The sequence below is a fragment of the Squalius cephalus genome (genome assembly GCF_949319135.1).
Source record: "Squalius cephalus genome assembly, chromosome: 8".
In the NCBI taxonomy this organism is placed as follows: Eukaryota; Metazoa; Chordata; class Actinopteri; order Cypriniformes; family Leuciscidae; genus Squalius; species Squalius cephalus.
The window spans coordinates 33254793-33280800 of NC_137129.1; the positions used below are offsets into that span (position 1 = coordinate 33254793).

The window sequence follows — 26008 nt, forward strand, 5'->3', positions numbered from 1 at the left end:
TTTTTCTCATGAATCATGAAATCTGTTTGTTGGTTTTTACATGTATATGTTTCTGAGATATGTTTTAGCCTAAATCTCAATATATAATGTGCTGAGTATTTTTAGCCATGCGTGATCTTGTATTAGACTAATTGTTTACATCGGCAAAACTCGCTTAGCTACTTTTGACTAGTGTAGAATGCTTTAGATTAACAATGAAAAAGAAAGAGAATTAATTATAATTTATAATAATGTAATCGCTGATGTAATCTAAGAAGTTGTTTCCCCACATTTACATTCCCATAAATCTCAATTTACCATTCTCCTGCATTCATTATTTTTTTTCTTTTTCTTTATATTTGGTCTAAAAATTAGTTTAAGCCTTAAGCCTATATTAGTTTGTTACTGCTGTAGTTTTATATTGCTGTACTGTAAATTATAACTGTTCTCTGCGAAACATATTTTCAATTAATGTTTAGTAATCTAAAATGGGACGTTTCAGGTTCTTAAATGGTTCCTAAGGGAGACGGACGAGCCATCACCGGCATTCGCCATTTTGAGGGGCAGGGTGGGCGAGGACCTTATGTTCTGGTAGGGTGGCGGGGGGGAGACGGCGGCGGCGGCATGTTGGTAAAATGGCTTCAGAGTGTTGCTGTGCACTGCAATCCTTTCCAAAATATATGTGCAGTCTAAAATACTGCGCGCGCTCTCTCTCGTTCTCTCACAAGGTGAAATAATTGTTCTAATTACTTTGGCTCGCATATGTGTGGAACAGCTGTTCTGACTGGCTATTTTGTATCAGTCAGTGCGCAGCGCGAGAAAGAGAGATGAAATGTGATGTTTTTAAGTCTCGCGCGGCAGCTCGTGAAGTGTGTGCTTTGACAATGTGTTACTACGTCACAGAAGTAACATATTTAGGACGCGCCATTTGTTGTTGTTTTTTTGGCGCTGTTTTCCTTAACCGTTAATAACACTACGAGACTACGAATGCCGAAAAGTACACAATGCGGTGTGTTTTGTTAAACTCACACGCCATTACACTGTCATCCTACCCCAAATGCATGATAGAATAAACCCGTGAATGAAAAAAAAAAACCTTTCTTTGACCCCACTTCATTACATGCTGGTTCTATGTACTAACAGAGAATGTCTGGTACTAAGCAGGACAATGTCGGACGGTTTAACATGTAACACCACCCGGAACTTATATCACTGCCCGGAAACGACCACTGTGAGGCGAACAGAAGTACCCGAAGGAAGACGGGGGCACTAAAAATTGACACGGGGCGGAAAATATTTGGCCGACCATAATCCGCAAAAATTGAAGCGGAAAACGGACGGGAAGAGCAGTTTCGGTCGAAATTCTACGCTGAGAATGATATCGCGTGAGGTTGAACGTTAGCGAGCGCAGCCAGCGGAAATTGGGGTTTGTTTAACGGATCGAAAGCGATGGAGAGGCCTGCGAGAGTGTTTTTCCACGGGATGGGGAAAAATGACCTGCTAACCTGAAATCGGATACCGCCTTTGTGCACATCTACGCTTTCGGCGCCCTTTTTAGCATTATTATTTTCACGCTTTGCTCTTCAAGAGGACTTTCTCCGTTCACGAGCAGGTGTGATAACAATGCTTTTGAATGCATTCTGTTGCGATGTAAAAGGGTACGACGTCTTTATTTAGCTAGCTAAGAGGCTAGCAGAGTGAAGTGGGCTTATAGCCTGAATTCATATGACGGGTTGTCTGCACTCACAGTCACTTTCTTGTTTATGTTTCTGTTTTTCTGTCATGTAGTTGGCCCCTACGCAACGAGTAGCAGACGTATATTTATGCTAATTTCGTGCATGATAATGCCAAATTGTTTGTAAATTTAACAAGTCTGATTTTGCTCTAATTTTTATTTTGAAACTTTTTGGTCTGCCATAGAGGGATGTGATTGAAAAGGGGAATTCGACTCTCCCCCTCTCCCTCATCCCCTTCACATTCAACACAACCATCCCGGATCAGCGCTTTTCTTTCAACCTGCAGAGGCTTCGGTAAGTTTGATTTCAATTCTGCACTGGAGTTTAATTGTAACTGCATGCAGATTTTGTTAGTGATGTTGACATGGTGTCCTCATTTGATTTTCTTTGCTGAGCTCAGGTTTTCATGTTTCACCCTCAGTGTATCCGAGTATTGTTTTCTCCCCATGCGTTCACGTGTTTTTAGTGTTATCTGGCGCTTTTTGTTTACATCCGTGTTTTAGTTGCATCTTATTTACTTTTGACAGGTATGAGGACTTGATTTTGACAGATTTAAGGATTTAATTTGTACAGATATCAGAATTTGATTGTAGAGGCCCAGTTTGTATCGGATTGTGTGGATGGATGTTTTGACTGGTGTGGTTATACTGTAATATTTACGGTAACGCTTTACAATAAGGTTTCATTAGTTAACTAGTCTAGTACTAAGAATTAATTCATAGTTCACGTTAATTCATGAACAACATTGTTAATTTCAACATTTACTAATACATCATTAAAATCAAAAGCTGTATTTGTTAACATTAACAAAGATTAATAAATACTATAACAAATGTTCTGCTCATTGTTAGTTAATACAATAACTAATGTTAACAAATTAGACCTTATTGTAAAGTGTTACCGTATTTATTTGTCTAGCTGTTAAAAAAAAAAAAAAAACTACATTCAATGTGAATGTAGCCAAATTTGGTCACTTTTGTCAGCAATTAATTTGTTTGTTTATTAAAAACTTGCTGTACAAGTGTGAATTTGGGTGATATTTGAGTACATTGAGTAAAACAACCAGTGGTCAAATAGTTTCAGCTCAGTTTTGACATAACCTATAAGTACTTGATTTTGATAGATATTCAAATGATTGGAGTGTGTGAATGTGAACAGTCTGTTCTTAATTCGGTTAAGTAATGAATAATAGTTAAATAAACAATAATATAAAGTTGCTTTTTGCTTTTGTCATCAAGCTTGCATATTTGACAACATGATGCACAGTTCATCGCAGGCCTAAAAGGACCTGATATCCTGTAAAATGGCTTAGCCCTTAGACGTCAAGCATTATGGTCAGTATTACTATAGGGCTGGAACTAACGATTATTACCTTTTTTTCTATCGATTATTTTTCCGATTAATCCAATAATCTAACGATAATTTTTCCCTCATGTTAATTGATCCATTTTTTTTAATAGTTCATTAATCCTTAGGTTAATTTACCAATAAATAATAACCGCAACTAATCTATATATGAAGTTTTACCTAATGATATTATTTATCACAAAAGATAAGGTTGATGCAATCTAGGCTTGATTAGGAAAGTTGTTTATAGGGCCCTATGAAATCTTTTTTTTTTTTACTGAAAACCAGCAATCAATGACTCCCATTTTTTACTTTTTCCCCGTTTAAATTTTTCTGGACTCAATTTTAATGGTTAAATTATTAACCCAAAGCAATATATATATATATATATATATTTAGCACCCTATGAAATAGCCTACATTTTATTTTATATCAAATTCCATTTTATTTTTTACCAAACTCTGTTTTTTCCATTTTAATTTTTATGGATGTAATGGTTTAATAACATTTTAATAAACAAGCATGTCTAATCAACTGAATTCATAAAAACAACTTAATTTATCCGTTTTTTTTTTTGTTTTGTTTTTTTACATAATAGGGCCCTATGAAATATTATCAAATGAAAATTAAACCTATACATTTTTTTGGCAAACAAAGTGCTGCACAACAGAGGCTTACTGTTAAAATGAAAACATGGAAGAAAAATGTATTATTCCTTAAATAAAGTTTGAATAATAATTTATTATTACTACTAGGCTACATTACGACATAAGACATTATTTTACGATACGATATTTTACTATATCTCTTTACATACATTTTTTTTTCTACTTAAAAACTATATTGTTATTTTACTAACCCAACTAATTACTCATCCGGGCTTTCCAATAGGTTGCACGTAAGGGGAAAAACTATTCTTTCTGCCAGTCGGGCTGCAGCAGAGAAGCTGCAAAGAACAGCTTTGCAAGAATCGCCAAAAATTCCGTGATGGGCCCACGGTAGAATTCCATGAAATGAACACGGCCCCTTAAGTTAAGGAAAAGGTTGTGGGTGGGCTTACATTTCCATGACACGCGGGACAACAACGGGACGGTTGGGTTTAGGAAAAGAAGAACGGGACGGTTGGGTTTAGGAAAAAAAGAACGGGACTTTTGGGGGCGTGGCATCATAATGGTGGCTCTCCATCGTGATGTCGGTCATCGTCCATCGACACAACCCTAGTACAAAGAGTTCACAACGTTTTTTTACAGTAGTGTTTTTTCGTTATAATTTTATGTAGCCTAGCCTATGTGACAGACTTAAGCTGCACATGTTGCTCTTAACTGTATTTTCCTTTTCAAGTGATTCCAATCATAATTCAAGCAAATCAGAATCATCATGGCGAACAGAGAACATCTGAATTGTCTCAGCTGAAGGAAATAATCCATTATTTATCAGCTTTAATATATCAGCCAAATTTTATAATCGGGTCGACTCCATCATAAAATGAACATATATCGGCCGATACTGATACTCTGGCAAATATATCACGCATCCCTACTTTTTGGAAGTGATCTCGATGACGAAAGGTCTTCTAGTTTACCTGAAATTACCCTATTTGATCATTTGTTTATTTATTCAAATAAAATCAGGTAAATTGGGCAATTTATTTGACAGCCATTTCAATGTTAAAAGTGTCTAAAGTTACCTGACATAACCCTATTTATTTATTAGCTTGCAAAAGTGTGAAATTTGTGCTTTGTTTACTTTGATATAAGGATTTAAAATTGACACTCAAGTGAACCTGTCTGGATTGGAATGTGTGAATGAATTGTAGACAGTTTATATTATGAAGAACCCTTTTTTTTTTTTTACTTGGTTCGTCAGTTATGGTGTGTGTGCTATACATGAATTGTTTTAATGTATAAATGTCATAAAGCTATTTGGCAACATGACCCTCTTTTTTTTCTCAGGCCTAGATGTAATTAATTGCCTCATAGGCCTATTTTTTTTTTAAATGATTTAAGAAATTAGCATAGTCCTTAGAAGTCAGATGTTTATGGTTGGTTAAGTAATCTGTCAATGTTTTTTAAGTAGTTTTATCACAATATCCCAGCTTCAGAAGTTGATACCAATGTCAGTGGAATAAGTTAAATATTACTGTACAGAAGTACCAAAGTAAAAATATTTGTTTTGTGGATTGGTTAAAAGTTATGCTGTGCCTTCGCTTTGTGAGTCATTGCTTCTCATGTCTTGATTGTACCATCTTTTGTTTTGAAATATAGTTCCTTTGATTGAAAGCCTTCTTACTATTTTTGATCTCTCTCTCTCTCTCTCTCTCTCTCTCTATCTTTTTTTAAGGACTGACAGGGTGCCCACAGAAGAGAGGAGAAGAACTTGGTCATACCACTGTGCTGTGTTTGTGGTCTTCCAGCTGAGGTGTTAAAGACAAAGGTTGAATAGACTCTGTGGACTATCTAACCTTTCACCTTTTAACTTCAGACTTGAACGATTGAAAAAGTTGCTCACCACAATTTTCTCTTTAAATGAGGACATTTCTGAGAAGTCACAAAGTGGAACCATTTTATTCAGAACTTGTCAAAGGAATACATAAATAGCAAGGCACGCAGACATTCCCTCATCGCTTCAGTTTTAAATGGCTTTCAACACTAAAGGATTTGCTTTTTAGTGATAAACACATTTTGTAAAAACATATTTCATATGGTAGTATTAGACATGTTTTTACTGTTTTAACTATAGATATAGTCATTTTGGAAGACCAACGCAGACCTGTGTTTATTGCATGATATTGTAAACCAACTTTTTTCTTATTTATAGATTATTATTTAATCCAAGACTTCCAGACTTTTCTCACATGTAGTGGCCCATTATTATAGTCAAAACTGTTTGTTTGGGATGGACAGTCACAACATCAGACAAATTACTCCCACACAGACATTGCTTTCTAAAAACTGGAGCTGCTAGCAGATTACTTTAAAGCTTTATATTGATTATTAGTGGCCCTAGTGCCAGATTTTTTTTTTCTGCACATCTTTTAGGTAAGATTACGTTGTCCACTTTGCCGCAGTACCAGGTGAACAGGGATTAAAAATCCTAAAAACGCCCCTCAACAGTTAGAGGGAGATGTTTCAGTTTGGAAAGTACCCTATGGACATTTTAGAAATGCTTAGTGGACACCAGGCTCACCAGTTCAAAGGACTGGGGCTGGAAAGACAACTGCAGCACCAACAACAAGTCCAACTTCAGCACCAGCAGCAGCTTCAACAGCAGCAGCAACAACAAAGTGAGGCATCTGGTGGCCTCCTGTCTGGGCTTGGACTTGGTTCCCTTCAAGGATCTAGAAGTAATGCATTTGCAGATTCTTCATCCTTATTTGCCAAAATGAGTGCGCCCCCTCCACCTCTTCCACAACAAACTCAGTCCTCATCGTCACAAAGCACACGTAAATCAAGCAAGATGAGCAGCAGCAGTGGGAGTGGCAGTTCTGCCTCTGGCTATCCACAATTTCTACGCACATTTCACCCTGCTGAGGCTGCACTAGCCCAGGAGCAGCTTCACTCAGGAATGGGGCGTTTCGATTTTGCTGGAGGAAGTACTGGAGGAGTTGTAACATCTGCGCCACCACCACCACCCTTGCACCCTGGTCTCTCTGTTCCTCAGCCATCTCCTGGACCATCCTCGTCGTCCCCCTCCCCTTCGAGTTCAACCACCACTTCTAATAATCCCCCCAGCAGTAGCAGCTCAGTGGCTGGATTAGTCGGAGCCCAGTCTGATGCAAGAAGTTTACACCAGCAGTTCAGTTGCATGCTCGCTGCAAACCAATACCTGTTTTCTGGAGTGCCCACAAATGCCAGTTTGGAACAGTTTCTAGTTCAGCAGGGTCCCCATAATCATCTTGGTCTTTCAGATTCGAATACAGGTCTTGCTCCTCCTCCAGCCCTTCATCCTTCCCACACCCATGGCCATCCAACTCCCCAGCCCCAACAACAGCAGCAGCAGCTGCCACCTCATGCGTTGTCCCACCCTCACAGCCATGCCCATCCACACCACCCTCTACACCCTGCCCCCCAACCATCACCACTTGGTGGTTTTGATTTCCAAGGTATTCCTGTTCTTTCGTCTAATCAACTGGCTTCCCTAATGCAACAAGAAACAGGCCTGCCTTTGCCACTCCCACTCCATCTCTCCATACCAAAAGATGATGGCAAAGGAGATAGTGGATCTGGGGCTGGAGGAAGTGGAGGTAGTGGCAGCAGGAGAAAGAAAGCCATGGCTGGCTACCTGCCCCAGAGGAAGGCAGAAGGTAACAGTAGCAGCAGTACAAGCAGTGCTAACTGTCATGGCAGCTCTGGGGCACATGGTCATGATGGGTCCTCTGGTCTTGTGGGAGGAGGTGGAGGGGTTGGAATGAGGGGTCTTGGTGGTGACCCCTCCTCCATCCTCTCCTCGTCAACACCATCCTCCTCTTCTTCAACTGTCTCCTCCTCTTCTTCCTCTGCCCCATCTTCAAACTCTGCTTCTGTGCTGGTATCAAATATCTCTCAAAACCCCAAGCCTGAAAACCAGCAATCAATGACTCCCAATATCACACAGCCTGAGCAAGAACCTCTCTTTCATTGTGGAGAGTGCGGCAAGTCTTTTAGCCACCTCCCAAGCCTTCGTCGACACATACGCTGCCATGAAGAAGACGGCAGTCGTCCCAACAGCAGCACAAACACAAACCCAAGTCATCAGCATCAGTCAGATCTCCCCCACTCAACACAAGATGGAATTTCTCAAAATGCTCACCACCAGCATGAAAATCCAGACCCCATGTCTTCCACTTGCCCAAGTCCAGATAAGTCATACTGTTGCAATGAATGTGGAAAGGGGTTCAAGAAGAGAGGACACCTGCTTCAGCATGGCATTATCCATTCTGGAGCTCGTCCGTATGCCTGCTCTGTTTGTGAGCGTTCGTTCAACCGCAGAGAGTCTCTCACTCGACATGAGAAAATTCACGAAGACAAGCCCTACCGCTGCCCTGCTTGTGGCCGCTGCTTTAGAGAGAGCACTTCTTTGCTTAACCATGCTGCATCAGGTGACTGTGGCAAGCCAGGGAGGAGGTCTAGAAGCAGTGATGGTAGCTCAATAAGTTCAGTAGAGGGCAAAGTTGAAAGTGATTTTTCAGGTGGACAAATGACGGACACAAAAGAATTAGTATTTTGCAAGAATGAGGATAGCACAGCAGGGATGTCTTGTGACAGTCTGTATTCACAGGGAAGAAGTGCTAATCAAAATCCTGTGGGCAAAACTGAAGAAAAGTATAACCCTGAGTATTCAAGAGATCCTTACCAAACGTCATATAGGGTTGATGACTACCGTCGTCAACAGGGCAACCCATCATCCTACTCTGGAGACTCCTGTAGCAACAGCATGTCAAGTCCGGCGCTCAGAAAAGCTCCTTTAGCCCCAACACTTCATCCACACCCCCAAAATCAGCAGCACCATCACCAACAGCAATCTCATCTTCCTCTCTCCTCTCTTTTGGATGACTCTGAAGATGAAGTCACCAGTAGTGCCATGTCTGCCATTGCTGCAGCTGCTGCCGCCTCTGTCTTGCCTGCTGAAATGAATAGTACTGGGGGACGAGAGGAACGGAGAGACATTATTGGAGGTCTGTTAGGAGGGCTTGGCTTCGGGTCTATGGGTGCCTCTTCGTCTACATCTACAGGAAATGGTGGGAATGAAGAATGCCTGAGTGGTTCAATGATACCTTTATCTCACCCCACCCAACAGCAGCCTAATTCACAGAATGCCAACAATCCTAATGCCAAACCCAAGCGGCCACGGAAGCCCAGACAGAAAAGAGAGCCGAGACCTGGTGGGGCTCCAGGAGAAGGAGTAAAACGTCGGAGAAGCAATCAGAGTGGTGCTGCTGGAGATGGTTCTGAAAGGCCTTATTTATGCACTGTTTGTGGACGGGGCTTTAGTAGACGTGAGACCTTACGTCGGCACGAACGTGTGCATACAGGGGAAAAGCCATTTCATTGTGACATCTGTGGTAAAGACTTCCGAGAGCCGTTTCATCTTACCAAACATCAGACTGTTCACTCGGGGGAGAAGAACTACAAATGTACCCTTTGTGGAAAAGATTTTGGATATGCACAGAGTCTGAAAAGGCATGAAAAACTGCATCTACGGGGAGATTTCAAGCCGAGGCGGAGTAAAACCAAATCTGCTGCAAATCAAGGGGGACCCGCTAATCAAGATCAATCTGATCAAACTAATCAAACCAACCCTGGCGCTTATTACTCCTATTCTCAGGATAAAGTTCAAGGATCTAATGCTAACACAAGCAACCAACCCCCTCCTAAGTTATATACATGTGAGATTTGCTGGAAATCCTTCCGCCATCACTTCCACCTAACTGCCCATCACCAAGCCATTCATGAACATGGTGGGGAGAAACTGTTTTCATGTGAAGTGTGTGGTAAGGCATTTTCTTACTCCAACAGCCTGACCAGACATAGATTATCTCAACACGGTTTGACTCGTACTGGGCCAACAACACAACCAACAGGAAGTGAATCTATTGGAACTGCCCCATCTGTCTCTGAGAGTGAGGCTGCAACCAACGCACTCCTTCATATAACACCTGAAAGTGGAAGTCATGGAGTACAACAGCCCCATTCAACCATCGCTCACACACAGCATCCGCAGCCTGCTGGTTATTCTCCTCTCTTTTACACTCCAGAGTCAGGACATCACAGTTCAAATGTCAATTCACACCCCCAACATCTGCACTACTCAAACCCCACTATGGGTCCCCTCCAGCTTCAACAGCCAATCAGCGGGAAACAGCTAATTTATTCAGGGGTACCAGGTAACACCCTTCATTCCACTCCACCTCATATCCACATTTCGCCACCCCAGCACTCTCATCACCACCAGCAACAGCAGCACCCTTTTTCAATGCAGTCTCAGCATCTACAGCAAAGCCCTCAGGCCCAGGGAGATGCCACACAAAGGAAGAAAAAAAAAAGAAAGAAAAAATATAAACTGGCTAGTAGCATGCAGTTGATGACTGGATTCAGTGCTTACGAAATTGCTAGGAGGCGTATGTATTTAAAACGAAAGAAGTGCAGGCTTCAGCAGCAGCTAAAGCGAAAGAAGTGGATAGCTCAGCTGAAATGGGCCAAGTTTACTGGAGCTGGGCTTGGTTTAAATGTAGGTGGAAGCACATGGCGTGCGGGGCGGTTAAGGTTTAGAGGCCTTCGGTCTCTCATTGTCCCCTTAAAGTCATATTCTTGCCCAGTCTGTCCCTTTACCACTTTTTCAAGCCGCATAATTCTTTCAGTGCACCGTGTAACCAGGCATCCGCCAAGAAAACATGGCCGTCAGACTCGCCTGCGCTGCATAGTCTGTGGAAAACGTTCTCGAAGGCTACTGACAGCTCTCCGTCATCGGGCCCACCACCTCTCTCAAGGGGCGTTCTCTTGCTCTCGATGTCCCTCTAGATTCTGGAACGGAACCCTCCTGCAGCGCCACAAATTTGCTTGTCGGCGTGTCAGTAGAGGAATCAGAATGTCAATAAAGGGGACTAATGTTCAGAAGACAGAGGACCAGATTGAAAGATCAACAGTTGTGACAGGGTACAGGCACTAAGTAAACTGACATCTAAAAAAGTACAGGGATAACATGGAAATAGGCATAGAGGATTTTTATGGAAATTGCCACACATTCAACTCCTTAAACGTGGTCAGACTATAACCAAGGGAGTGCCTCTTAAAAATAAAAGACTCAGTTGATGTGAAAACAAGCCTGTACCTTAAGAACCATCCATTATAGACATGGATCTCTAACACGGTTTCTCCAAAGGGGAAGAATATTCTAGATTATGGAACTGTTTTTGGTAGCACCTTTGTTGTAATGGTAGCATCTCTATCCTCTAAAAATGCATTCATTATGTATTTTCGTAACTTTATTTGTGCTGCAATGATGGATGCATACCAGTGAAAGTGAACTAATTTGAACAGTAACAATCTATTCTTTAAACTAGTTTCCCCCCAGTACTCAGAGCTTAACGGTATAGCCCTTGTTTACGCTCAAATATACGTAGCTTTTTTGTTCATTGTGGTGTTGCATTTTGTTTTCCCCCTTTTGCTGTCTTCATGTTAAAATGCAAATGTTTGATCTGGAACTGAAAGTTACTGGTTTTGGGAAGAGGATCAAGTACATAATGTGTGTATTCCCTATGAACAACCTCAATTATGACACTCCAGGTTGAATTCAACAGTGTCTCAAAGAGGACTCTGCGGTGAAACTGTTAAAATGTGCAAAATATTCTACAGAGTCGATGAGAAGGGGACAGAATGGTGTTGCTAATGCCATGTTCCTGTGTTTAATGTCATCTGTTTTTTTTTTAAAGAAATATGTAAAGAAACCTTTGCAGGTGTTTCTATGGCAAGTGTTAATGTCTTTGGTTGCGAGATTGGCTAGCGGGTGAGAGGAATAGCCAATCTGTACTGTACAATGCGTATTATATTTTATTATGTAACAGTTTTTCTTTTTTATTATTCAAAGTATATGTTTTTTTTTAATCATTTTTACTATTTTAGGGGTGGGTGGGTATGTGGCAGGGCCTGTCATTGTAAGATGTGGGGAATATATGTGTCGGTGTGATTTTTTTTTTTTTTGTTCCCTGCCCCTTTGATCTGTTTAACCCAAACCACAGTTTAGCCCAGCTTTCCCAACACTATTGTATTCATTCTCAATACTTTTACTTAGCTCTACTGTCCCAATGTTTTCCTCTCAGTAAACTAAAATACAAAATATAAATACTAAACAACTGTTTTCTTTTTCTGAGTCAACAGAAATGTTGAGTTTCTCAGAAAGCAAATAAAAAGATAGGAAATGTACAGTTTTTTTGTTTGAGTATGTTGTATTTTCTTTTGAATGTTTATTAGAAGCAGAGCTCTTCCTCTTCATGGCGGTGAGCAGATTGGATTAATTGGTTATTTATGGCATGTAGGTTAAATGATTTATAAACATCAAATTAAAGGATACGACCAGGTGTTACGCATCTGGTGCCATGGTGCCGTGTTCAGCGGGATGGTGCTGTTTACAGCTCACATGTGTTGACACATGCCCTATGCAGTGCCACACACTATTAGAGTTGGGGGGAAGAATGCCTTTAAGGGTACTTTGGTTTGGTGTGTCAGAGGAACACAACCGTCTGTTCACTTAGTTTTTCTCTCAGTGTCTCCAAGCAAAAGTTTAATGAGTTCAATACAGGACATCATCTCACATGGCTTAATTGAAAATAACGTGAAACTGCAAGTTGCAAATGATGTCCTCTAGGTGGCAGTAATGTTCTCTGTGTAGCGGTGTTCTCAGAAATCAAATCAACTTGATTGGCCTAGCAAGGCTTGTACAGTGCAGACTGTCGAACACATCATGCACAATACCAGTGATTGTTTTTTTTTTCTTCCTGTCAGGACCATGCGTATTGTGTTCAATTGTTTCAACTTCTGTTACATTGTACTTTGTAAGTATAAGGAATTTTCAGATTTAAATTTACTGTAACAGTCTTTGTATTCTCATGTTTTGTTTAAGAACTTTTTTCCTTTACAACCAGGTTGAAAGTGAAAATCCATATACAGTTTTCATACAGAAACCCTGGATTTATCTGAAATTTCAGGCAAAGCTGTGATTTACTGCCCTGAAAATATATAAATATATAAGTTTTTGTTAGTTTTTTGTTTGTTTGCTCTGCTCAGTATTTCACCATTTAGGTATTGGTCCTTGTGAACGCTTGTATGAAGTAAAACTTCCTTGTGAGCCAGCGTGAAACATAAGTCTATATGCTGCAGTTCACGTTTGAGCAGTAAATATATTAATTTAAATCACTTAATTTAAAATATTGGTAGCTGCCATATAAATAGAATTCCACCCCAATACAAATATTTTTTAAAACTAATTTCATAACATTTTCAGTGTGATAACTGAATAAGGACCTTTTAAAAATAACTCATGAGTAATTTCTAGCCAGTGACACTTTGAGCTGAGCATAACTAGGAAAAAGTTATATACACTACAGAAATTGCCAAGCTTTTTAAACGTTTTTCGGTTCACTTTACCAGGACTAAAAATCACAATTTCAGAATTATCTGATAGTGACCATGCAAATCCTGAATAAAGAAAGACTTAAAGCCATGGAAATTCACTGGTCAAAAGGTATGTGATCCCTCCATATTTGTCATTTAAATTACAAGCATGTTTTACTATGCAGTTGAAAAATCGGTGAAAAATTTATTCATGAATAAAATTGTTAAATTGTTTAAGATTATTTCCATTGGTTCAAATTGGTTTCATTCATTTACACACAAAAAGTTATTTATAGTGCATTGCTTCTTCCCCTTCTCTGCATACAGCTTAATAAAGATCAGATGTTTCAATTTTATTTCAAAAGTATATAATAATAATTTCTCCCTTTAAATGGTGCATAATAACTCTAGCAGTTGTGTAGACAGACACTTCAGTCTGTCTATTAGTATGCATAACAACCTTCTTCGAATTTGTTTTCATTTTTAAACACGCAAAGGCAGATTCCATTTGATCTCTGCTTCTGACAAGAGTTGCCGGCTCTAATCCACAAAGATCTCACCAATTCGTCTTTGCATGTTGTTGTACACTCATCTCACGCGGCACTAGCATGGGGAAAACTCTGGGAGGAGCGACTGACCTAGTTTTGTCCAATTGGATCTCGCGAAGGGCAGATACTGACCTACTTTAAGCCAATCGCGTGAAGGAGAGGCCGCCGGTAGGTAGCGATCGCGCGTGCCTGAGCCATGTGCTCGCTACGAGGTCTAGTGCTGGCCTTAAGGTACTGTGGAAATACATTTGTGTCGGCCAAACCGATGTGCTCACGTTTTTGGATTATTCTGGCCAATGCAACTAGAAACAAATGAGAGAATGAATGAATCTGACGATGTCTAGAAATAGCGGCGCTACTAAGAGTCATAGTTTGAATTTGGATGGACTACAACTGCAATTAAAATAGTTGCATTCTTCTGTGTCCCAAGTTCCAACTTCTTTTGATTTTTCCATATATATTAACTTCCGCAGGAACATTCTCAGAAGCAAATATAGCTTCTGCACTGTTCATTGCAGCCCTCACTTGTTTTTTAAGGCAACCTTTTAAGCGTATAGCTATAAACAACAATGCCGTGCCGCTGTTTTTACACATTTTACAAATACGATTCATGAAAAGTTTCGAATACACATTTTCTATTAATAATATGTCAATTCAATTTGAATAAAGTCCTTTAAATGTCATTAAAATGGTGTAATTGACCCGTACATGTTTTATATCGAGCCTTGTCATTTGTCCTTCTGCTTGGATGTGTGTAGCCTCCCGTTCAAATTAGTTCGATCTATGAAAATGTAACGGCAAAGAAGAGGTTCGTGAAAAACAGGGGTGGTCTGATATTAATATGTAAACCAGGACACATCCTATTGGCCAGAGCGGCTTGTTTATCATGTTATGGGCGTTAAGGCGAGGAGGTGTGTATCATGAATAATGAATAGCCCCGCCCCTCAGTGCCGTTCCCCCGTGAGAGGTGATGTCACGAGCGCTCGCTGCCCGTGTACGTTCCAGCTGACTTTTTGCTACGATACCGAGCGCTCGCTTTACCGAGCGCCCGAAGAAAGAAAGAGAGAGAGAGAGAGAGAAAGAGAGAGGTTGCGGAGGTTAGCTACAAAAATAACGAGAAAGAGAGAGAGCAACAAAGAGGGCAGAGGAATAATAACAGCCATCAGTCTTAACCGTCATAGCTCACGTTTAATTGTTTATAAACCATCTTTTTATTTGCACACGGAGTTTTTCCAGCACTCTCGATTCGATTCAGTCTGGTATTATAGTTTACTCGCAGACTGTGTGGGATTGAATTTTATCTCTGGCTCCATGGACGCCCGTTTAATCCAACTCATTCGGTTTTTCGGGGAATATTTCTGTCCTGGACGCGAGGAGCACCAGTCAAATGCGATGACATACGTCAACAAATGAGCGGCGATCCCACGGAAGGTTCACTGAACGCGAAACAAACAGCACAATATTATTTCAAAGGAGACAGTGCGTTTGAAGAGGATGAAGTAGATCTCCTGCATCTTTCTCACTCGAGCGGACCCTACAGGACCGTCAGTTCACTTCAGATTTCTAATGGGAACGCATCGGGACTTTGAATGCGAATTTTAAATGCTTATAAACACGGCACGAGGCGTTCATTAAACTGCCAAACTCAGCTTTTAATGCTTTTCTACTTTTGATTGAAACATTTGATTCAGTCAACCAGCCCAACTGTCCAGTGATCTGAAGTTATTAACTGGTTGAACCTGGACGAGGTGTTACACCGAGGAATGTCCAGGCCAATTTCTCAGCTATTGCCACCTGACCTTCCAGCAGGGACCAGTCCACAGCTCGGTCCTGCCAACCCTGCAGGCACCACCACCAATGGCCACCCGAATAATTCCATGGCCAGTCTGAAATCCCTTCTTCAGCTGCCTATTAAAGGGGACCAGAGAGGGAAAGACTGCTGTGCGATGAAAGGTGACTCTCTCACTATCTCATCCACTTTTACAGTGCTTGTCTCGTAAATTGCGTCTTTGTTAACATACTATGTTACCCACAATATCGTTTTTGTTTAGAAATAATTTTGGGGTAGTCAAATTACAAATAGAGAGCGGCAATATAACTTTTGTTGCCACCAAAGCTCTGGACTGATCTACCTTAAGTCCTGTGCAACCAGGAAACATCTTCTATTATTCATTCAGTCTGGCCGTTTCCTCAGCTGGATGAATAAATCGTTGACAAATGATGTGAATTGACGGGTTCACTACAAATTAAAGAAATTAGGGGCCTCTCCCCTCTCTTAAAGGGATTTTTGAAGCTCACTGCCATTAAAGGGATGCCATCCTAAAATTCATTGAGACGTTGTCTTATACGGAAGTACACATTGTTTGTTCAAATTGCGCCCTCTTGTGGATAATCTATGCCACATCAGCGATATGAGGTTAAAAGTAATCAGGAAGAGGGTGAATACTGTGACAACACTTTTAATAAATGGTTAACGTTGACTCTCTAAATATGAGTTTGATATTGGTAAATATTGCAGTGTGATGATGCTTCCACTGCTGTGCTTTGTTTGGCACTGTTGAAAACTCCCACTCCCCACCGATATCCTTTTTTTTTTTTCCTCTTTCCATTTATTACGGTTTCCTTCTCGAACATTCCTCCACTTCCCATTTGTCAGGACACTGTATTGTAGAGTAAAACACAGCTTTTTCCCTGCTATCACTATGCAGCACATATTCCCCAGCTCCATCTTCAAAAGCCCCAGTGTTGGAGATGGCAGCTTTAAAAATAAAAGATAATTCAACATTTTAATAAATATTATGGTAATGATTCATTTTAAAATCTCTAATTCCTGCTGATAACTGAATTGGTACTCATATATCAGCCATTCCTAGAAATTTGTATTAATTTGCATAAATGATGCATTTATTATTATCTATGCTATGGTAAATTAGAGGGTGTGGGTGTGTGTGTGACTATAGCCAGATTTTTTATTTTATTTTTAGAGAATGAACATTCACATTGCTGTTGTAATTTTGCAATTTAACTTTCCATGAAATATTTGCTCATTTATTTCTGATTAAATAAATAAAAACTCGACAGATTATTGTTCTTTTTGCCACTCTCAGATAAAGACAAACCTCTGGACTCTGAAGAGGATTCGTTGGGTCCAGCTGGGGGCATGAACGGTGGGAACGGCACCCTGCGTTCCACTAACCAGTCTGCCTTCCTCGGACCATTGCTGTGGGAGCGTACGTTGCCGTGCGACGGCGGCCTGTTCCAGCTACAGTACATGGACCTGGAGGAGTTCTTGACGGAGAACGGGATGGGGTGCATGCCGTCGGGAAACACCTGCAGTACGGCCGCTCAGGTCCCTTCTCAGAGCACACAGTCGGCCGTACCCAGTCAGAGCTCCCAGTGCCCACCTTCATCATCTCCACCCTGTTCTTCCTCCGCCTCCTCCATTTCTTCCCTCTCTTCATCGTCTTCATCATCCTCTTTACTGGGTCTGGACGTGCCGCAGGGCCCTGGACTGCTGGGAGGTCCGGAGTGTCTACATGGTAAGAACGTTCATCAGTTTTTCATTAGGTTTTGTGTGGAATCATAATGGCTAATACAGCTTGCTTAATGTTTAGTTTGCTAAACTGACTTAAATAGTTATGTGACCATATTGCATTTTTTTATGATAACCAGTTATTTTGTCTCCTCCACTTTTTTTTTTGTGTGTTCATTGGTGTGAACAAGAGCAAGACAGTCTCAGCGATTCATGTAGACTGCAGTGATGCATGATGGGATGTCTGAAACTGTTGGCCTCTGATGCCAAGGGCAATGCAGGCTTTGAAGCTTTAAGGGCACAGCTGTGTGTGTGTATGTGCGTGTGTGTACTAGTGCATGTAGAGTGGAAATGTTTCTTTACAGCATAATCATCAGAGCAGATAATAACCTCATGCAATATTTGGGGAAGCACCAAATTTAGCTTGACCAAGCAAAAGAAATCATTCCTAACTAGCAATGTAATGCATTAGTGACTGCACATAGAACTACTTATAAGCGCAACGACAGTGTTAAATTAGCGTGCAATATTCTGCACTGTATTAACTCAAATATCCATTTGAATTTTCAAAATGCTGCACAGAAAGAGAGAGAGGAAAGACCGCTGGAGATGGTGGGTGCATTTCTATTGCATGCTTTTAAATCTCTCTCTCTCTGACTCCCCCTCCCTCCCGCTCCCTCACACGTTGAGGCCATGTGCAGTCGACTTGTCACGTGCCGATGCAGAAAGCAATGGAGAGAGAGACTGAGGGGAAAGATCGGATAGGGAAGAAGGAGGGACGAGAGAAATAGAAAGAGAAAGCTAAAACGATAGATATACGCTTTAAGAGATATGTAAATGCCGTTTGGATGTCTCAAAGTTGTGGGTATGGATATGTGTGGCTAGATAGATATAGATAGATAGATTGATTGATTGCCTTTGTATGGCAATATAAACATTGAATGTCATTGTGTGTTTGTATAGCTTGTACTATGTGAATTGTGCACACAGCTGTGTCTCTTGTTTATGTCTCCTCCCTCATAGAAAGGAAGAGGCCCAAAGGACAGCTGGTCTTATGCATGTCCATGGGAAAAAACACTTCTTTCCCCTCTTGCTAGATTTTAGACAGACGAGGATTAGTACAGGAACTGGACAAAACGTCGTCGGTTTGGTGGGAGGGGAGCGGGCTTTATGTAACATTCTTCCTATATCACTTCGTGTTGTTCTTTGTGTGTTGTCTTAATGAATGAAAAACAAATCTTTGGCAGGACTCCTGAGTGCTCAGGGCTTAGAAGCTCATTATTAAATTACAAAGATTTGATTATGTTTACATGAGCAAATTGGGCTTTCAAGAGATGTTTTAAGTCTGAAGCTGGATTGTTCTGTTGTTGCAATAAACAGAATGATCTTATTTCAACATTTACATGAGATGATTAAAGGTGCATACAACAGTAAACGTTACATGCACATAATTACCTCTTAATTATACGTGTGTCTCCTAAATACATTATTTCTGTGTAAGAAATCGCTCAGGAACAATTTAAAGCAGCGACTGCCATTACAGCTAATGTATCATAATTAACGTCAAGTGCCCGCCTTCCAATCGCAGTGTTATCAGCTGCTCTAAAAGCATATTTCAAACTAAAAAGAGGAAGAATATATGGGAAGTAAGCAATGGAAAGTGCTGTCACTGGAAAACGAGGCCGAATGAATTTAAACGATCTCGACCATGAACAAAATGGGAGTTTTATGAGGGTTTTTTGGATGTTTATGACATGAATTGAAACTGCAGGTTGCCTTGTCGACCTTGCCTGCCAGCTGCTGAAATTGGGCAAGTGTCCACATTGGCTTTTGGTGCACCCTTGTGGCCAAAACAAGCCACTGCAGCTGGTCAGGGAACATACACATCTATTGTTCATAATCCTCTTTGCCTTTAGCCCAGACGCGTGGTGTTTTCGTCTGTCTGGTGACGAGAGAGGCAATTTTTTCCTTACGCTTCCTTCTTTCTCAACAGGGGCTCAAACTGTACCACCTGACCCTTCTCCGAGCCCGTCATGCCCACCTCCGCCGGTGGTGCCACCCACCAATGCGGCTGATGTCATGGTGAACTTTGATCCCGACCCCGCTGACCTCGCTCTGTCCAGTGTGCCAGGTCAGCAGGCGTTTGACCCACGCAGGCATCGCTTCACAGAGGAGGAGCTGAAGCCTCAGCCCATGATCAAGAAGGCCCGTAAGATGCTGGTCCCAGATAATCAGAAGGTACTACACCGCATTTCATTTTAGAGATTGTTTTCCAGATTCCAGATTGCTGCTGGAAAGACGTCCATGAATAATCAATGAAAATTAAATATTAAAAAAAAAATCTAGTATGTTATAATTATGAAATATTATGATGGATATATAATATGCACCAATATAAAAATTCTGGCCAATAATTAAATTAATATGAAGCCAATAATAAATAATAATTGAATGGCAAATAACAGATGAATGGCCGATGCTAAAATTCTGTTCTATTTGCTCTATATAAATTAAAAATAAAACACTTAACATTAAAATGCTACAAGTGAATTTAGGCATCACAACAATAAAATGTACAGTATGAAAAATTTCATTCTTATTCATTTTGAGGTTTGCTGAAGATTACATTTAACAGTGTTATTAAATTAAAGGAATAGTTCACCCAAAAATGAAAATTATCCGATAATTTACTCGCCCTCAATCATCCTAGGTGTATATGACATTCTTCTTTCAGCCGAACACAATCGGGGTTATATTAAAAAATATTTAGCTTTGTAATGGCATTGAATAGTGCCCGAGTTTTTGAAGCTCCAAAAAGCGCATCCATCCATCATAAAAGTACTCCAGTGGGTTAATAAATGCCTTCTGAAGAGAAGCGATGGGTTTTTGTAAGAAAAACATCCATATTTAAAACTCTATTAGGGCCGTAATAGATCATAACTAGTTTATAACCGTAATAGTTTAAACTATTAAGGCAAGGGCCGTACGCGCGCTCACGAGAGAGTCGAGTTCTGGAGTCGTAGCTCCTCTTCTCTTATATTCAAATCCTTGTTTTAGACTTCTAATTCGTGACCGTTGTTTGTCTCTATGCTCTGCGCTTCCGCGTTCATCAATTCTCACCTAAGCCTACGTCAAACGTCGGGTCTCTCTCGTGCGTATGGCAGTTGCCGGAAGTTTTAAATATGGATATTTTTCTTACAAAAACCCATCGCTTCACTTCAGAAGGCCTTTATTAACCCACTGGAGTACTTTTATTAGGAGTTTCAAAAACTCGGGCACTATTCAATGCCATTACAAAACTGGGAAGAGCCGTGATACTTTTTAATATAACTCTGATTGTGGTTTGGCTAAAAGAAGAAAGTCAGATACACCTAGGATGGCTTGAGGGTGAGTCAATTATGGGATCATTTTCATTTTTGGGTGAACTTTTCCTTTAATAATTTTTGTAAAGGGTTAAATGCTAATCTAAATGTAAAAATGTGTAAATGAGCATGCACAATTAAATATCCAATATTAACTGATACCGATCATTAAAAAGAAACTGTAAAATTGTTGAAAAAGTAATATAATATATCATGAATCTGTAATTATGATCTGACCCATTTCCCCCTTTTCACCCTTAAAGGACGACAGGTACTGGAACCGGCGCTACAAGAACAACGAAGCAGCGAAACGTTCTCGCGACGCCCGCCGGCTCAAGGAGAACCAGATTTCAGTTCGAGCGGCATTCCTGGAACGGGAGAACGCTGCCCTTCGACAAGAGGTCGCCGATATGCGAAAAGAGCTGGGCCGCTGTCGCAACATCATCAACAAATACGAGAGCCGCCATGGAGACTTGTGAAAAGGAGAAAGGAAAAAACGGAAGGAAGAGAAAGACAATTACTGCTTTTGAAATAGCGTTTCAAGGGCTGTTCAACTCATCCTGGAATTGCATTTTCTCATAGCGACTGCTTCGAATGAGCACTTCGAGACTGTTCACAAATTTCTTTTCGTACGTGCAGGGATCTGTTGAATTTACTGGGGCGGCGCTTAATTGAATCAAATGCTTGAAAATTGTGGTTCAAAGCTGAACAGCCCCAGCACGAGGGATGCGCACAAGGACTACATGCAAGCACAAGCGTATTTCATAAGCATCAGCTCTTTTCCTAGGATACCACCCCAAACCTTGACTGTGGATGTGCAATCCAATCTCTCTTAAATACTCACGGATCATAAAGGCAGATAATTTATAATGTCATGTAGCCCTTGTGAACATCCTCTTTCTATAAAGGATGATTTTCTCAGAGAGAGAATTATACAGGAGGTGGTAGATATGTCATTTTTTCTATGACGAAAAAACATTGTATATTTTTGAACTGTTAGGGTCAGCTATAATAGACTAGATGAAGAGGCGGAGGAGGGAACGCGGATGGCAGCGAGAGCGAGAAAGATTTTGACATAGGAAAACTGTATATTTTTATACTTGCAGAAGCAGGCAGGCGATGAGATTTTGGAAATAATCTTTTTTGTATATTTTATATATGGGTGGGAGGGTTTGGGGAGCTGGACTGAAAGAGGGCTATATGAAGAAAAAGTCAGGATCGTTATCATTAAATGATATATTTTCAACATCAGGAGCAGCCAAGCAGGTCAGGAAGAACAAGACTTAAGGGACGAATGTCAGTAAGAGTAACGGAAAGAAAAATAGTGAACATGAAAACTGTATAGTTTCATTTTTTTCATCATGGGTTTGTTCAAGCACTTGTTTTGGTATCTTTGATTCCTTTTCTTAAAATTTAATGTGTGTGTTTGTTTTATCCTGAGGTGAGAGAGAGAAAGAGAGAGAGAAAGATGGCATTACATCCTGTCACTATGTTTGGGAAGGTTTTTTCATGTATATATTTAAATGTTAAAGCAAATACGTCCACACACACTCTTTTTGACACAAACTGGACGTGGGTTTCTATGGCCAGTACAATATATATACATATATATATGCACAAACAGACTCTTTGAAGACGTGAACCACAGAACTGTTAAACACAGCAATATTGTTTCTCTCTCTCTCTTTCTCTCTTCCTCGAGCTTTTGACGTCGTGATCGGTGCTGGTTTGGCATTTCTCACCCAGGTCAGCGAGTGAGTTGCATGCTGGCGCATGCATATTTTTCCGGTGCAGGAATAAAACACTCTTCGTGTTTACGACCGTTATTTTATATGGTGCTCACCCAGTCTCTTGACCCAAACGCACATAACCCAACAGTTATAACCTGTTTGCCTATAACCTTTGCTCTCTTGATTTTTTATGATTATTGATCAGTGTATGAGGAATCGTGTATATATATATATATATATATATATATATATATATAGACCTTCACAAGTATATCTATACCTCCTCAAAAATTAACCCCACATCCCCCAAAAAAGACATGCACCCTAATACTACTGTACCATACAAAGTACAATATTATATTATATATTAAATATTGAACTATTCTCTCACTAGATATATGTGTGTACATGAGTATATGCTTGAATATGTGACTATAGATGTAATTTGCATAACTTGAATATATAAATGTAGTATCTTTCCGATAAAAAAGACAGATCTGATTTCTTATCAGTTTTCTCAGGTGTCTGGGATGACTATAAAAAAACACGCCATGCTGATCAGCGAAACTGTGGCTTTTTTGCTTGATTGTTGTCCAATTCTTTGGAGCCAGCTAATGGTGGCTGTATAATTCCACAGAAATGAATAGTGCACTACCAACTCTTTTTGGAGGAAGATTCTGTTAAAAAAAATGGAAAGAAAAAAAAAAACAGTGCTGGATATATAACTTTATTATATTAATGATAGGAATTAAATGTATTTTCCTTTTGAACTTTGTTGTTCTATTATTACGATTGCTTGCAATATCATTGCTGTTGTTATTATTATAATTCTCACGTTTCTTTTCACTGTTTTCTCGCAACAACTTACTTTTCAAAGGAAATGTGTTGCTCTCTTACCTCCCTTGTAACTGCAAGACCATCTTGAATTACTCAGTCGAGCCCGTTCACTGTTGGAACCATCCACCGGGACTGTGCAAGGCCTCAAGTGCAATGGGGGGTCAACGCAATCTTGTCCTTGTGTGTATGAATTTGATATTACCTGAAACAAACAAATAGTAGACTGACTGTTCCTTTCTCTTGACAGAACTTCTTCTACCACTTTTGACTCTTTTTGATGCCATGTCAGAAACGTACAGTTTGTTAAAAAGAAGCTTAAATCAAGTGAAGGTTGAAACCTTAATGAGCTTAAAAACTTTTGACAGTGCTATTTTTCTATGTAACTGTGTGCACATACACTTTCATGGGCATTGGTAGCCTGTCGACACTTTTGTGACGGCACGCTGCTAAATGTTATTGCGGGTATTGTATTCATCATTTTATCCCTTTCCACATGTGGATTTTGAACAGCTCCCTGTTTGTGACTGTTATGAACTATGAATCCCATGAGTGCACCACTACCAAACATCACTTGGTAATGTCTACTGTTCCTGCCTATAGGGATGCTGGGAAATGTGCTCTGGCTTTTTTTTTTTTTTTTTTTTTCCTAAAACACCAATAAATAATTAGCCCTATTCACTGACAATGAATCCCTTGTGCTGTAAATACCAATTAACATCAGAATTGATGGTTGAAAGCAAAGTCATTTGTAAATGGGACATTTTGAATGAATGTCTTGGAATCTAATCAGAGGCTGATTTTTCATATAAACCACTGGTAGACCAGAACATTATGCCAAACTCTGACTCAATCTGAATGATCATACAAGTGAAATAGCAGCTCAGCCCTTGCTTACGCATTTTGTTTACTCTGTGCTATTGTCAGTCTCTAAGCTAATTGAATAAAGGTTAACAGCAGCTGTCACACACCCTGTCAGCCAACTATCCAAACCAGTTTCAGGCATGCAAAAGGCTCTTTTAACCTGCTTGCATGCCATCTGTTTGGCCTTGCCCATTGAAAGCTTACGTCAATGCGCGCCTATTATGCGGCTAAGTCTTCTCATAGATGTATCTTAAGACCGTAGGTGAAGATTTGAAACTCTTCCAATCTAAAAGACCTCAAAAGGTCATGTAAAGTAAAGTTCTTCATCTCTGGAAAGCATTCAAATATAGCATCCATTCACCCAAGTGGCCTTCGACAGACTGCAGGTGAAAAGCTTGAAATTGCAGACAGAAATGTCTTCACTTTACTGAAAAGTCTCACAGCGACTAAGTTTCAATTAAGTTAGGGATATGTGTGAAATATTATGTCTGTACAAAACATTTTTCTGGGTGTATTGGAAACGGTCTAGCCTTGGCACTGATCGAGTCAAGTCAAGGTTTATTGTTCTGCTGCACTAGAGACTAAACAATATGTACTTTCTCCAGCGCGCTCATTTAGCATGAGGCAGTCAACGTTAAAACAGTAAAAGGAAATAGAAAAATAAAAAGAACATTACCAGGACTGGGCAACAATGAATAGGACATTAATATGAAATGTAGTGCTCTGTATTAGTGCTTTATTGCAGTGTTGAATGGAGAATTATTTCACTGAGGTTGGTACTGTAATTTCATACACATATGCATCCCTTTCAGCGTCTAGTAGACTTTTCAGGTAGGAGGTTGGGGGAGGTGGTGAGTCACTGCTATTGAGCATCATGATGGTTTGAGGAAAAAGCTTCCTTTGGATCTGGTGGTTAGTGTTGTGCGGGTAAAAAGGGTAGGCTAACATTAGATGACTAAAAATAGGACCGGCTCACGTTGGTCTCCTAAGGGGCTCTAGTGGTCAGCTTGTGCTGTATTCGCCAAGAGGCTGAGGGCCATAGTTGTCAGCTGATTATATATGCTGAGGGTTTGGAGGGCCCTAACAGCCTGAGGCCCTGAGGCTCACGGTCCATAATCCAGACCTGGCCATACAAGCTTCATAACATGCCAAAAGTCCTTTATGTTTGATTACGGTGATGTCCCAGAACAGGCTGGCCCTGACAAACTTTGGCCAACCTGTTGATGGTGGTGAAGATTAGGCCTTGTTTTGATGTTTTTAATTATCTTATGGAGAAAAGATGTACAGTAGGTAGCTCTTTTCCATTAATAAGGAGGTGTTTGAGTCCTATTGTATGTTCCTTTATGACGTGAGTCCACAAGAAGTTGAAGCTGTTAACTATAATTACTGAAAAAGAAAGGATATTAAAGGACGTGGTACTATCACCTTAAAGTGAATATTCTGTCATCATTTACTCACCCTCATGTCCAGGGCCGTTTCTGGGCATAGACAATCCACCAACTGGATGGGGTGCTTATGAGTGCATCAACTCCCTCCCTGTTGTTAACATGTTAACATAAGCACAATGCATTTTAGCAAAATATTCACCATGTGCTAAGTACATTTAAGCAGCTTAAAAAACATTGGGAAACATACAGGGGATTTCATTAAAGCCTTTGTTTCATTCACAGAATTGTAGGGCAAGGTTTGCTAAATTCATATTTGTGTAACGAAAAGATATTATCATGTGATATTTTTGATTTCAATTTACTTAGAATGTTAAGCAATATTACTAAACTATAATTTAATATATAGGCTACTTGCAGTTGGGCTAAGTGTTTAAAAAAAAGTATGCTTAAGTTTATAATTTATAATACTGAAATGGATCCACTGGAGGCAAGCTTATTGAGAACCCAAGTACAGTTTATTACAAACAAGATCAGACATGAAACAAAAACATGGCATGGCATGAAAACTCAAAATGAAGACAGGAACATGAACATAGACTTACA

The 26008-nt window shown here is 40.2% G+C and overlaps 3 protein-coding genes across 6 annotated transcripts in view; 2 read left to right on the forward strand and 1 right to left on the reverse strand.

The window, feature by feature from the left end:
• LOC307163494 (formyl peptide receptor 2-like) overlaps positions 1 to 26008 on the reverse strand; it is a 322109-nt gene that overhangs the window by 218850 nt on the left and 77251 nt on the right. The window lies entirely within an intron of this gene.
• On the forward strand, positions 573 to 13382 carry znf865 (zinc finger protein 865). Of its 3 annotated transcripts, none has more exons than XM_079880170.1 (3): positions 573 to 1591; positions 1900 to 2009; positions 5412 to 13382. In XM_079880170.1, exon 3 carries the CDS (start codon positions 6186 to 6188, stop codon positions 10704 to 10706), a length of 4521 nt encoding a protein of 1506 aa, XP_079736296.1. In that variant the 5' UTR covers positions 573 to 1591; positions 1900 to 2009; positions 5412 to 6185; the 3' UTR covers positions 10707 to 13382. The 3 variants fall into 3 exon arrangements, with proteins under 3 accessions (XP_079736296.1, XP_079736297.1, XP_079736295.1); XM_079880171.1 differs by having other exon boundaries at positions 573 to 707; positions 5403 to 13382; XM_079880169.1 differs by having other exon boundaries at positions 1194 to 1591; positions 5403 to 13382.
• Positions 14699 to 21559, forward strand: dbpa (D site albumin promoter binding protein a). The gene is made up of 4 exons (XM_079879209.1): positions 14699 to 15648; positions 16803 to 17234; positions 19221 to 19465; positions 20853 to 21559. Exons 1-4 carry the CDS (start codon positions 15459 to 15461, stop codon positions 21066 to 21068), a joined length of 1083 nt encoding a protein of 360 aa, XP_079735335.1. The 5' UTR covers positions 14699 to 15458; the 3' UTR covers positions 21069 to 21559.